The 12,489-nt window shown below is 49.8% G+C and overlaps 5 protein-coding genes across 5 annotated transcripts, besides 1 other annotated feature; 3 read left to right on the forward strand and 2 right to left on the reverse strand.

The window, feature by feature from the left end:
* Positions 1-742: 742 nt before the first annotated feature.
* Positions 743-1,635, forward strand: FPSE_05229 (uncharacterized protein; the record flags this gene model as incomplete). The annotated part of the gene is made up of 2 exons (XM_009258347.1): positions 743-1,421; positions 1,493-1,635. 2 exons carry the CDS (start codon positions 743-745, stop codon positions 1,633-1,635), a joined length of 822 nt encoding a protein of 273 aa, XP_009256622.1.
* A 266-nt stretch (positions 1,636-1,901) lies between these two features.
* Positions 1,902-4,075, forward strand: FPSE_05228 (uncharacterized protein; the record flags this gene model as incomplete). The annotated part of the gene is made up of 2 exons (XM_009258346.1): positions 1,902-3,069; positions 3,120-4,075. 2 exons carry the CDS (start codon positions 1,902-1,904, stop codon positions 4,073-4,075), a joined length of 2,124 nt encoding a protein of 707 aa, XP_009256621.1.
* A 281-nt stretch (positions 4,076-4,356) lies between these two features.
* FPSE_05227 (uncharacterized protein) lies at positions 4,357-5,133 on the reverse strand (the record flags this gene model as incomplete). The annotated part of the gene is made up of 2 exons (XM_009258345.1): positions 4,357-4,419; positions 4,579-5,133. The coding sequence occupies 2 exons, from the start codon at positions 5,131-5,133 to the stop codon at positions 4,357-4,359; spliced, it is 618 nt and encodes a 205-aa protein (XP_009256620.1).
* Positions 5,134-5,803: 670 nt separating this feature from the next.
* FPSE_05226 (uncharacterized protein) lies at positions 5,804-6,134 on the reverse strand (the record flags this gene model as incomplete). Its single annotated transcript, XM_009258344.1, has 3 exons — positions 5,804-5,898; positions 5,960-6,049; positions 6,113-6,134. 3 exons carry the CDS (start codon positions 6,132-6,134, stop codon positions 5,804-5,806), a joined length of 207 nt encoding a protein of 68 aa, XP_009256619.1.
* Positions 6,135-6,771: 637 nt separating this feature from the next.
* FPSE_05225 (uncharacterized protein) lies at positions 6,772-9,961 on the forward strand (the record flags this gene model as incomplete). The annotated part of the gene is made up of 5 exons (XM_009258343.1): positions 6,772-7,460; positions 7,511-7,761; positions 7,810-8,702; positions 8,753-9,121; positions 9,740-9,961. 5 exons carry the CDS (start codon positions 6,772-6,774, stop codon positions 9,959-9,961), a joined length of 2,424 nt encoding a protein of 807 aa, XP_009256618.1.
* Positions 9,167-9,186: a microsatellite.
* Positions 9,962-12,489: the final 2,528 nt, after the last annotated feature.

The raw sequence follows: 12,489 nt of genomic DNA on the forward strand, positions 1-12,489 counted from the left end.
TATTGACGAGCTTCGTGATGATAATGAGGACGAAGACTGCAGAATGGGATTGTGCCTGTGCTGTTTCAAAACGGTGAAGAACAACTTCATTGACAAACAAAACGAGTGCGTGTTCAGTGACTTTCATCGCTGTTGGTGGGACAATCTGCGGTAGAACACACCTAATGTTACGAACTCGGGTAATACTCTGGTCTATCCATATAGCGGTAAAGGTGAATGGCCTGGCATACTGGTATAGGATGGCACAAACTAACTCGCCCATTTTGTCTTAAGACCCTCGACAGTCAACGTTTTTACAGTCCCGGGGATGCTTGTCAATACGAGCTTCAGGCAATGATTGAGCAAGAAACTGGTATGGCAATAAAGGAGGCCGAGAATCGACTCTCTGTCTATTGACATATGAAACGGAAGAATCTTGGCTGGGAGGAAAGGCAGAGGCGGGGAACCTGATTATATTAATCCGTCTCTGGATCTGTAGTTAGGTCCCTTACTAGGCACCTAGGAATTGATTTGTGACTCTAGAATGCCCAACAGGTTCACATGCAATAAGTTCAAATGTTAATCAGAGTAACCAGACTCTTGAGAGTCTCGCAAGTGAACATGTGACAGCCCTGGTCCTGACACTGAATCATCGACATGGCCGTATCTTTTTCACAAACAAAAATTAAATCATGCCGGTATAAGTCCTGCCCGTCACTTCTGAACTTCATGCTGCCCAGTTGCATCCGTATCCCACAGCAAGATGTGTCCTGTCAACGGCCCGTCTGACCAGGGTATCCCCTTCTGTCAACTCGCACGCTATGCTTGGTCTAATCTGAACCTAGGTTTGATCCAGCCCCTGAAGCAAGATGCGAACCATCCTCTTACCAAGAACTCTGATCAACAGGTCGTCGAGGATCTTGTTCCTGGAGGAGACTTGGTCCTTGCTGTTGGTCCAGGCCGAAGACTGTTCGGGGTTTCTTCAAACTTCCTTTGCGAGATATCACCCGTCTTTGCCGTCATGTTCGGACCAAACTTCGAGGAAGGGCATCGTCTGCGAAGCACACAACCCGAAGACTCCGAAATGGTGCTCGAGCTGCCCGATGATAACGCCCAAGCTTTCTCTGATACCATACGTGTTCTATACGGAGCCGATCCTGTGACAGTGGACTTCGAGCCTGCTGAGATCCAGAAGATCACCGTCGTTGTTGACAAGTACGACATGATTCCACGCTTCACCTTTGCTTCGGCATATTGGTTTGCAAAGTATCCATGGACGGACGATCCGGAAGAAACCTGGCAACTCACAACGGCAGCATACTGGATGCAGAACCCTGATGCTTTCTTCAACTATAGCAAGAAGCTCATCAGACAGATGCAGCCGTCCCATCTGAGCTTTGTCGACGACATGCCGGACAAAGTACTTGGGCTGAGGCTTTGTTGTAAGTTGGGCTTGAGAGCTGGGAACGGGTATCAGGAAATTATAAATATCTTAGTAGCTAACTTTGGACAGTGGCAATCGAGGAACAGCGCGTCAACAGACTCATGCACAGTACAAAGGCAAAGGGGGGCTTATGTCTGCATTGCTTCAGCCGGTCAAAGGTTTCGTTTACTCTACGAATCAAGGGATGCAAGCAACGCAAGTATCACTATTAAATAACGGTGATAGTGGGGTACTTAGCTAAATAATTAGGACTCGAAGCAGTAAAGACGAGATTATTAGTATACGTTTAGGCCATAAATGCACTAAGAGTCTTGTAATATTTATCATGGAACCGCTAAATCAGGACCAGTTTTTATGGATGCAACCCGCCTGTTGTCTGGAGTAACATCCACCATGAAAGTATAGATTGACCCACTAAAATTTCACCAGTGTACCTCACCTCAGTTCTTCAACTCGATAACACTCTCACACCTCCATCATGAGAACCCGGAAATCCAATCGTGCTAAACGGTACACAATTGAACAATACGATTTTGAAGGTAGCTCAGACGAGGAAAGTCTCAAACGTGCTACGCAGAAAGCAGAACGTGACGAAAACTTTGATGAGAATGTCGTTGCTGAGGAAAGCGCCGAAGAAGAAGAGCTCGCTCTCGAACAAGAACAGGAGCACGATGAAAACGAAGATCCAGAGTCCGAAGGCCCTGTAAGCGAACCAAATGGGGTGCCAGACAGATTTGCGCGACAGCGCGTGAAGCCGATCAGACCATTCAATGTACGCGCCGCTGGCTTGACAGGCTATCTCGATTTGGAGCCTGTCGCAGACGGACGTATTGTAAGATCATACTGGGGACCTTACGATCGCGGCTCTAAGGGCAAACAGCTGGTTGAAGCGTGGTATGGAAGGCACGAAGATGGTGTCGATTTGGTCAAAGGAATGCTAGATCGTTGGATGGACTGGACCGTTCTGCCTCCCAAGATCCCGGGTGACGAGGGCCAAAAAGACAGAGGCGTTTGGTCGCCCAGTTTCTTCGAACGGGAGGCTTATAGCGCTGAGCATTGGTACGAGCGCGTTCGCGAAAGTCTTCCCGATGCTAACGCCCGGATACGACTATCGGTGGAGGAAGCCGAGCTGTACCGTTTCCAGAGAGAGCCAATGCCGGTGTTACTAGGACCGCCAGCATCACAACAAGAAATCAGATCCCAGCCTGGAAACGCTTACTCGATATCTCAGGATAGTCTTCCCCTACAGGATCACAGCACACCAGTGGGATGGATGTTAGATGCGGGTGGTATCGTCACCGGAATGGACTGGGCGCCGCTGCATAGTGTTAACGCGCCGCAGCTTCTGGCCATATGTGTTATTCCACATTCTGACCAAGAGCTGTATGACTACGAAGAGCAGTCTATAAGCCCCGACTTTCAGAAGTATGGCACTGTGCAACTGTGGGAGTTCATGGGCGAGAGGCAAGATGATGGCTTTGCGCGACCTTCAGCACAACCTCCAACGCTACGCAAAACGATATGCTTGGAACACGGGCGTGCTCGAAGAGTAAAATGGAGCCCGGCGTGTGGCTTCTTGGCAATTCTTTGCGACGATGGAAACGTGTATGTCACTGAAGCTGGGGACGATGGCGAAGGAGGTTATGGTAAGTTTGGACTCATCTCAATGTAATAACCCCTTCTAACGTAGTCGCAGAAAAGGTTGTCGAGCCAATAGCTGTGTTTGGCTTTCCAGACGAAGACGCAAAGGCAACATCCCTCACATGGGTCAATTTCAACAGGCTGGTGGTAGGCTACACTGATGGTTCTATTGCTGTTTGGTCTCTTCGCCCCCATCGCCTCCTCTCTCGACACCCTGTTCACCACAATATCGTTGTCGACCTTGTCTCCGGCTATCCAGCTATGCCATATCTTATCGCTTCTACCCCGGTCGGTGGCACTGTCAAATTGCTTGACCTTCGTGGTCCTAGCTACGAATCTAGCGAAGTCCAAAACCTCACAGTCGGAACGCAACCAAACCTCCTCGGATACAGCGACCATCTGCTTGGTTTCTTCTCCATGTACCCGTCCGCGGGCGTACTAAACACCCATGTCGGTTTCATGCACCATTCGCAATTCCCTGTTGCACGTCGTGTGTTCACTGGAGAAAGCTACCCTTCGTGTTTGGCAGTTGGACGTAACCACCCATACCTCCTTGTCGGTTCCTTGGACGGCTCGTTGTGGGCTATCAACCCACAGGTTGAAATTTTCACCACCAAACGTGAACCAACAGACCGTATCCGCATTTGCCATCACGAGCATCGGCCTGGAAAGTTCTTCCCGGCTGACTCTCCTGCTGCAGCGCGGGGTGTCTCAAGAATAGTAACGAGCTTCATCCTAGAGCGCAGCTTGACAAAGCATTCTGCCCATAAACCACCTGTCAAGAAAGGCAAGAAGCCAAAGAAGAAAGAGACCGACACAGCTGTTGGCGATGATGAGGAAGATGCGAACGCGATTATGGATCCGACCAGAGCCATCATCTACGAGCCTTTGACAAGAGTCACAGTCGCTGAATGGAATCCCAACGAAGAATACGGATGTTGGGCCGCTGCCGCGATGGGGTCAGGCCTGGTGAGGGTAATGGATCTCGGCTTGGCACAAACAGACGAGTGACCCGTTCAATCCATAAGGCACTGAGATCCCATAATGGTATGGTGATAGTCAAAGGCCTTGGCCATGCCATAAAAGTGGGTGACAGCTGCGAGGATAACAAAGAAATGGAAGATCTGATGTGAGCTTCCCCAGATGTCAAATGAGCCAGGGGCACTTCTCTCGGGCCAGCGAACCTTTTTTGCGAGAGTCAGCATTTGAAGTAAGAAGTGGGAGTGAACATACTGCATAGAGGAAAGCGCCAAAAATGTACATGGCGCCGTGGAGAACAACCCAGCTAAGACTCATCCGATCTTCAAGGCCTTGGAAGCCATAGATGAAAGCTCCATGGATGACAGGGACGACGCCTGAAAGGCCAAGTCCAACAAACATCATTGTACGATAGGGACGCCATGTTGGGGTGCGGAATCTCTCAACCCATGAAGCAAAGGTGCAGCCAACCCCAAGGACACATATCTGGTCTAATTAGCATAAATCAACAACATGAACCTATAATATTCACTTACGACCCAGAGATATGCAGTCATGAGGTTAGGCAGGCAGAAGAAGCCGTAATACAGAGCTGGGACATAACTTCCAACAATCAAGGCCACGATACCTGTGTAATCCAGCTTGTTTCCCCACTTCGCAACAGTATCGCTATGGTTCGACAATGTGTGGAAGGTTGCACTCATCCCAAGACACACCACAGCGCCTCCAAAGAAGCACGCAAAGACGAGGACATCAGCGCTACTTGCACTCGCATATCGAGGCCGAACAACTTGGTCAACATAGGCTGCGCTACCAAGAAAGACTATGGCACCGAGAAGATGAGACCAGATGTTGACAGACTCATTGTGAAGGTAGAAGAGGGAGCGGAAAGAATGCGCGTAGGAGTTTTGAGATTGGCGGTATCCAGAGAGGATGAAGCCATTGTCGCGACGCCAGGCAGGGAGGTCATCCCATAAAAGAAGAAGAGAATGCTCAACCTTTGATTCAATGTTCTTAGCGGCATCAATAAGGTTCTCTGTGGCTGAAGGCCGGCGATTGCGCACGCTGTAAGGCTGGGTGTCGGACGTCATGTTGAACGAAGCTATCCGGATTCTTAAATAAATGCAGCTACAACAAAACGACTTCAAGCTCTGTATTTGCGTCTTGTGCTTCCACTTTTATACAAATCAAGTTCCACTTATCCGGTAGCAATAGAGTCATTAACTGTTATATTGTTGACTGGGATGATTTTGTTGGGACAAGCACATGGAAAGACACGCACCGAGGCTAAAGCGCTGCACAGTCGGTTAATAGAAGGCCTTTAGAAGTGTCGCAGAAGGCCCACTATAGTCGATAGTCCTATTTTTATCGTACGTGAAAGATTATACAGTGAATCGAATTGTTGAATGAAAATGGGTATCGGCCACGGTTCACGGACTTGGATAACTTCTGTGGAAATCGACAAGCGAGCTGCACTAATACAGTGGAGGAGATACAACAACAGCATGGATCGTCGGGCAGTTTTACAGTTACAACTACATTCAAACCTCTAATCACATAACATGCAAAGCACTGAGGTCAGCATTTGTGTCAGCATAGAATTCATTTCTCGTTAGCCATCGCGCGATATATATCGTATCGTCAGTAGGCAATGTCTAAAACGCCAAAAGCACGCAGGTTGGCTGATGCGCTCACACCATCCAGAGCCTCCACGACCCTCATGGGCCCTGTTCGCTTGTCTCTAAAAGCACGCGGGAACGTTTATTTCTTTCCGCTCTTCTTGATGCCCTGGCCACCGGTGTTGAGAGGGCCCTTGCCTCCGGCCTTGGCGGCCAACTCCTTGCGAGCCTTCTCGTCTGTATTGTAGAGTTAGCCAGCTGTGTCTGCGACGTTTGTAGTATTCGGGGGTATATGTACCGGCGCGCTTCTTCTCGAGGTAGGCCATGTCGTCCTCGTCGAGGTCCTTCTGGGCCTTCTTGGCCTGCTTCAAGGGCTTGACCTTGCCGCCTGTGATGGAGGGGTTAGTTCTCTGTCTGTCGAAACGTAGTTTGCCAAAGTGTGTAAACGAACCTTCTCTGTTAGCACCACCCATTTTGATGTGTGTAAATTGAAAGAGAGTATGTAGTTGTGTAGGAAGAAGATGGAGACGTTGTTGTAGAGTCAGAGGTTGTCGCGAGAAAGGAAGAAAAGTTGCCTCCCGCTTATTATTCGCTTTAAGTTTGTCTTTTGTCCAGGCCTTTCAACGCCCCAGCCCACTCGACCTGCAGCGGTGAGCCCACTTGGACCGCGGGGATAAAGCTCGATAAGATAAAGGGTCTTTCGGGAATTATCTAATCCGGATACAGGTTCCACTTTTGAAACCTCCATCCAACCTTAGCAACTGCAGTTTCGCAGTTACGTCAAAAGTCTGGAGACAGAATAACAGATGATAAACATCTGAGTTTGCGACATCACGACCTGTTTAGGCTTCACAATACCAGCACATATTCACCCATCTTCAATTCCCCAGCGTTTTTCTTCTCATCTGGACTGCGCTCCAGCTTCCCCTTATTTTCTTCATAACAACCGTCAACAAACCTCACCATCGGCACTGAGCCTTGACGAGTCACTACTGATCCGGTTGGGCTCTTTTCCCATTGCACACTGCTTTCCCTAGTTCCCAGCGCTGACACTGTTTCTGTTTATTCCCACTTAAAGGCCTAAGAAATCCAATAAGTACAGTCGTCAAAATGACGGCGAGTTCGGACGAAGGCGAGATCGTCGAGAATTGCGCAGAAGATTTGAAGGCAACTTCACTGCAGCATACTGGAGGAAGCAGTGTTGACCGTCAAAACAGACAAAAAGATAGACTTTCGACTCCGGACCACGACACGGCCTCTAGATATAGCAACGGTTCACGACGAAGTATTTCACCTCGTGGTTACAAGCGACCGCACGACGACAGAGGCAGAGACAGAGATTATCACAACCCCCGATCTCGCGACCAAGACCATCGAAACTCTCGCCACAACTACGAGGACCATAGACGCGATGATCCTCGCAAGTCTCGTGGACAATACGATGACGTCGACCGACCTGCACCACGCACTTCCAACTACGGCTACGCTGGCCGCGACCGAGACAACCATCGCGATGGAGACCGAGATCGGTACTCCAACAAACGACCTCGAAACAGGAGTCGCTCTCCTCAGAGATCCCGACGCGCAGATAGGGGCAGATTTGATCGATTTGTAAAAGAGGGCCAGTACGATCATCGCGACGATGAGCCGAGAGGACTCAAGTACGACGATAACTCGCGGGATGGTGATTCAATGTCCAAGAGGACGACAGTAGGAGAGGCTTCACGCGCCCGAGGACATAATGCTAAACCTGAACAAGGCCTTACCAATGGACATGGCCTCTCCAAGACTTCTCAGCGGTATGTTTGGTTGCAATATTGGATTTGATCGAAGCACTGACACAAGATAGTCAACCTGAACGAAAGCCAGAGCCTGAGCCTGAGCCCGATTATGAAGAGCCTGAGCCTATTGACGAAGAAGCTGAGATCGAACGACGCCGCAAGCGACGTGAGGAGATCCTGGCCAAGTCCAGTTCCGCAACTCCTCTCCTGCTCCATGCTGTAGGAGCTGCAGCACGCGCTGCATCCCCTGCTTCCACCCTACCCGACACGCCCGCAAAGACTCGATCCGAGGTTGAGAGCCCTCGTACCCCTCGATCAGGTATGTTACAATCTTCCAATACGCGAAATTTACTAACCAGGGGTGCAGACATAGCATCACCTCGCTCGCCCGCATCTCACGTTGAAATGTCACCTGGAGGGATCAATCTCCTTGACGACAACCAACTGATGAATTCTCATGGAAAGGTTCAAGAAAACGAAGAGGATGGACCATCTGCAGCTGACTATGACCCCACTGGGGACATGAAGGAGGACGAACGACGAGATGAACTCCGACATGGACATGTCGTACTTCATGGTGAGCAGCATCCCATCGCAACAGAACCACAGCCTCAGGAAAAGGACCAAGAGAAGCCGGCTGAAAACGCCGGCGGCGAAGATGACGACGACGACTTTGATATGTTTGCCGACGATTTCGATGAGGAGAAGTATGCTACTAAGCCTGTCGAGCCTGTGGCGCCTATCGACGGCGACGGCAAAGCCCCTGATATGCCAACTATCAAGGGCGGTATTCTTGAAGGCGACGACAAGGATGGCTACTACAAGATCCGTATTGGTGAGGTCCTGAACGGTCGATATCAGATCCAAGCAGCACTTGGACGGGGTATGTTCTCAGGCGTCGCACGTGCCGTCGACATAACCACAAAGCAGATCGTTGCCATCAAAATGATGCGAAACAACGACGCCCTCAGGAAGGGAGGCTACACCGAGATTGCCATCCTGGAGAAGCTTAACGAGGCTGATCCTGAGGGTCGTAAACACATCATCAAGTTTGAACACTCCTTTGACTACAAGGGTCATCTATGTATGGTATTCGAGAACTTGAGTATGAACCTGCGAGAAGTCCTCAAGAAGTTTGGCAACAATGTGGGCATTAACCTCGGAGCGACGCGAGCGTATGCATACCAGATCTTTGTAGCTTTGGCACATATGCGAAAGTGCAGCATCATCCACGCTGATCTCAAACCTGACAACATTTTGGTATGTGTCCCCGACCACATTCGAGACGAAACGAGTGCTAACTTGGATAGGTGAATGAGAGCCGTAATGTACTCAAGATTTGTGATTTAGGTACAGCCATCGACAAGACCGATGCGGCGACTGCGCATATGGACGTTACCCCATACCTCGTCAGTCGATTTTACCGAGCGCCGGAGATTATCTTGGGTATTCCTTACGACTACGCGGTTGACATGTGGTCCATCGGCTGCACTCTATACGAGATGTACACCGGCAAGATCCTCTTTGCTGGAGACAGTAACAACCAGATGCTCAAGGCCATTATGGAGATCAGAGGAAGGTTTACACCGAAGTTGTTTAAGCGAGGACAATTGGCCCCCATTCATTTCGACGACAAGGGTCAATTCGTCAGTGTCGAACGAGACAAGGTTTTGGACAAGGTATGTTTTGATTCCATTCACTCCCTCCCTCCACGTTTCTGTCGTTTGTTGTTGTTGTTGTTGTTTTTCCGCCATCCTCTACTCCTTACATTTGCATCCAAGCGCCATTTGGCCACTAGATGTGTGGCCTTCCACGCGATGTCTAAACTATTCTTACTATGGTGGCTGGGGGCTGTTCTATCATGGGGCTCTGCAAGCGTAAGCGCCGAACTCCCTTGCAGATGGAAGCGCTCGGGATATGTGGGGGCACTTCACGACAAACATCACCCACACGAATGTCGATAGATCAAAACATGAAGCATGTTGGATCTAAAAATGCCCTTGTGGGGTTTCTAAATCTAGGGAGGGATGTGGTGAGACTGGATGAGGTGACCAAACGCCTCACGATCCTTTCAAGATTGGATCTGGCCGTATGACATGACCAGCTTTGTCTCGGTAGATCGCACTCCCTCTCAGCTTCAGCCACGATGACTTACATATCCCTCGCATACGAGTCCAACGGTTACTAAGGTTTGGGCAAGCGCTCAGCCCTTGTAGACATTCGCCTTCGCATGTACTCATTTTTCCCGTTTTAGAAGTGTTTGTCAGAAATCAACGACTAACAAAGTGTGCTTACAGACTACCGTCAAAACCTTGGCTGTTGTGAAGCCAACGCGTGACTTGAGGACAAGACTCGCGGCTGCGTCGGCAGGCATGAACGATGCGGAAACGAAGGACCTGAACCACTTCATTGATCTCCTTGAGCACTGTCTTGCGCTCAACCCAGACAAGAGAATCACACCGGCTGATGCGCTGCGCCATCCCTTCTTTGCGTTGAAGGCGGGGCCTATACGTCGCTGATCAGAGCAATGAGGTATTCGGGAAGTGGCAGCATGACGCTGTTTAGAAACAAAGCATGCGGGTCAGGGAACTAAGGATTGGGAAAATAGACTTGGCTAGACAAAGGAAGGGAGAAATCCGATTCTGGCCGGTTCAAAACATGTGGTTGTTTGATCGGTGTCTCTGAGCGTGTCACCGCCGTTCGTATGTCATGCCTTGCTTGCTGTGTCTCACCTTGTCCATTATGTCTCGCATATGCGACCGAGGCATGGGGGTCTAGATCCTGGAGAAGCAGGCTAGAAGTTGCTGGAGTTTTCGGGAGCTTGTTGTGTTTGGACGTGGGTTTCTGGAACAAATGCCTACGGCATTGTAATAACATAGACTCTGCTATGGAACCGCTATTTGCGCGAATTGTCTGATGTTTGATCGCCGACGGGCGAGACGGAGTCATCTTTTTCTTTCACATGCGAAGACGTGATCTCGTACTCGTAGTTCCCAGCGCCCGGCTCGTTCGGAGGAATCCGCCTGGCGCAGCTGGAATTGGGATGAGGCTCACAGGCATGGGTAGAGTGGCGATGCAGACGCCAGCGTGAGCGTATGTCAGACAAGGTAGACGAACAACTGCCTAAACTAGCTGACCACGCCTACTACACAAATTTTCTAGGTCGGGTCATTCCAGGCTGATGTTTGACAACCCGGTACAAAATGTCGATTAAGACCGAGATGGGGCGTTGGCAATCAAGGGAACTAAACGACCACATGCACGGTGCTTTGTTGGGCGTGTCTTTGATTGCTATGTTTTCTTGGCAGCTGATGTTGCACAGGGGCTAATATGTTTGCCGTAGGTAATACCTGGTTGATGGTCTGTGATATGGGGAATACGGCTGTTGTGCTGTGACTGTGACTTTGTGTAAGTCGCTTGGCTGGGAGGCAGAGCGGTTGGTCAGGATCTGGAGAGACCAGGTAGGTGAAGGGTATTACTCGGGGAGCCCTTGTGCTGGGGTTCTTTGACGTCAATCACGTTGGGTTATACGAGAAGAACGAGTTGCTGGCAGTGTTACGGATTGGCAGGGCGAGCAGCGTTGTACAGTAATGTTACGAGTGTGATGATTGTTGATGATCTTTGTGTATTCACTGGTGACGATTATCACGATAGACGTGAGGCTTTTGATGATCAGAACTTTTAATGTTACAACACTCTTTTCCTTCGGTTCTGGCCGACGACACAGACCTTGCTAGTCTGTGCAGTTCGCCGATCCATGGAATATTGATTGAACATGAGCAAGAGAGAGCCCTTTACTTGGGCTTGCCCTGCATTATGATGTGCAGTCGTATTCAAGATTGGTACTGTACACCCTGATCGGCGTGCTCTTACACGTCTGTAACAGATCCTGTAACGGAGATTACACCCAGGGCCAATTACCGACTGAACAGACGAAATTCCCACGAGTCAAGGATACCAAGTCAGAAAGTGGGTTTCGCAGCCTCACTCGCTTGGGGTTCGTTCGGTTCGCCTGGGAAGGGAAGGGCAAGGGAAAACGGTGACTATTTGGACTGGCTCTGGAGTCTGGACAGGGGGCGGGAAGACGACTGGATCCCTGTAGCACATTGCCCTTGCTTGAACGCTCTTTAGCACAGCAAAGCACAGGGCATGGACGGAGCAAGGCAAAGACATTATGACGAACGGTGGCGAAAAGAGCATCAAGTGTGTCGTCAGGATCGGCGTCGTATCAGCATCTTTGGCTCTTGGTTCGCTGGAGTTGTCAAGGGGCTCTGCTTTATCTTGTGAGCTATATGGTGATGCTAACGGGATTGGTGGTTTCGTCCTTATTGCCATGTACAGTTTCATCCGTATCGAAATGATCCGTCCAGTGGGCGGCAGCTAATTTTTGAATCCTGGAGTTCAGCTCTGGATGAGGATCATCATGACAGAGGAAAGTGTTGGAGATCTTCGAGTGACATGCGACACGATGTCGATGATCTGGTCAATGCGACGATTATGATGTTTTGTGTGCATGTACAAAGTTCCCCGAAAAATCAGATGATGTATTGATGAGTTGCAAAGTGTGCAATCTTGTCCTTATCATTGCCATTGTCATTGTCTTGTTGTCTGTCTTGAATACAGGGTAACCGTGACGGTGCTCCGTGTCCTGTCCTCTGTCGGGGTTCCGCTCCGTAACGGCATCCCCACAGAGCACATGGCACGGGGTCACGGATGACAGAAGCAGGAGAGTGTAAAGTGTCTCTTCTTTCCATCTTCAAAGAACTCTATATCGAGATGGAACAGACTTTCGGTTGAGTCCGTGGGGACAAGCGAGAGAGTCAAAGTGACGTTAGCTTTTAGTCCAAGCTAAAGATCAGCCATCCCTCTTCAACTTAGTAACTAAACCGACAAATTAAAACAAAGATGCGAATCACAAATTCATGCATGCAGGCGACGTGATGGAGACCTCCAGCAGACCTTTTGGAGCTTCAAGCAAGCTACGGATGTCTTCCCGTCCACCATCTGTTTACTTCTGACCCTCCTCAGTCTCTAGACAATCGCGCCG

This window comes from Fusarium pseudograminearum, chromosome 2, assembly GCF_000303195.2.
Source record: "Fusarium pseudograminearum CS3096 chromosome 2, whole genome shotgun sequence".
Lineage (NCBI taxonomy): Eukaryota > Fungi > Ascomycota > Sordariomycetes > Hypocreales > Nectriaceae > Fusarium > Fusarium pseudograminearum.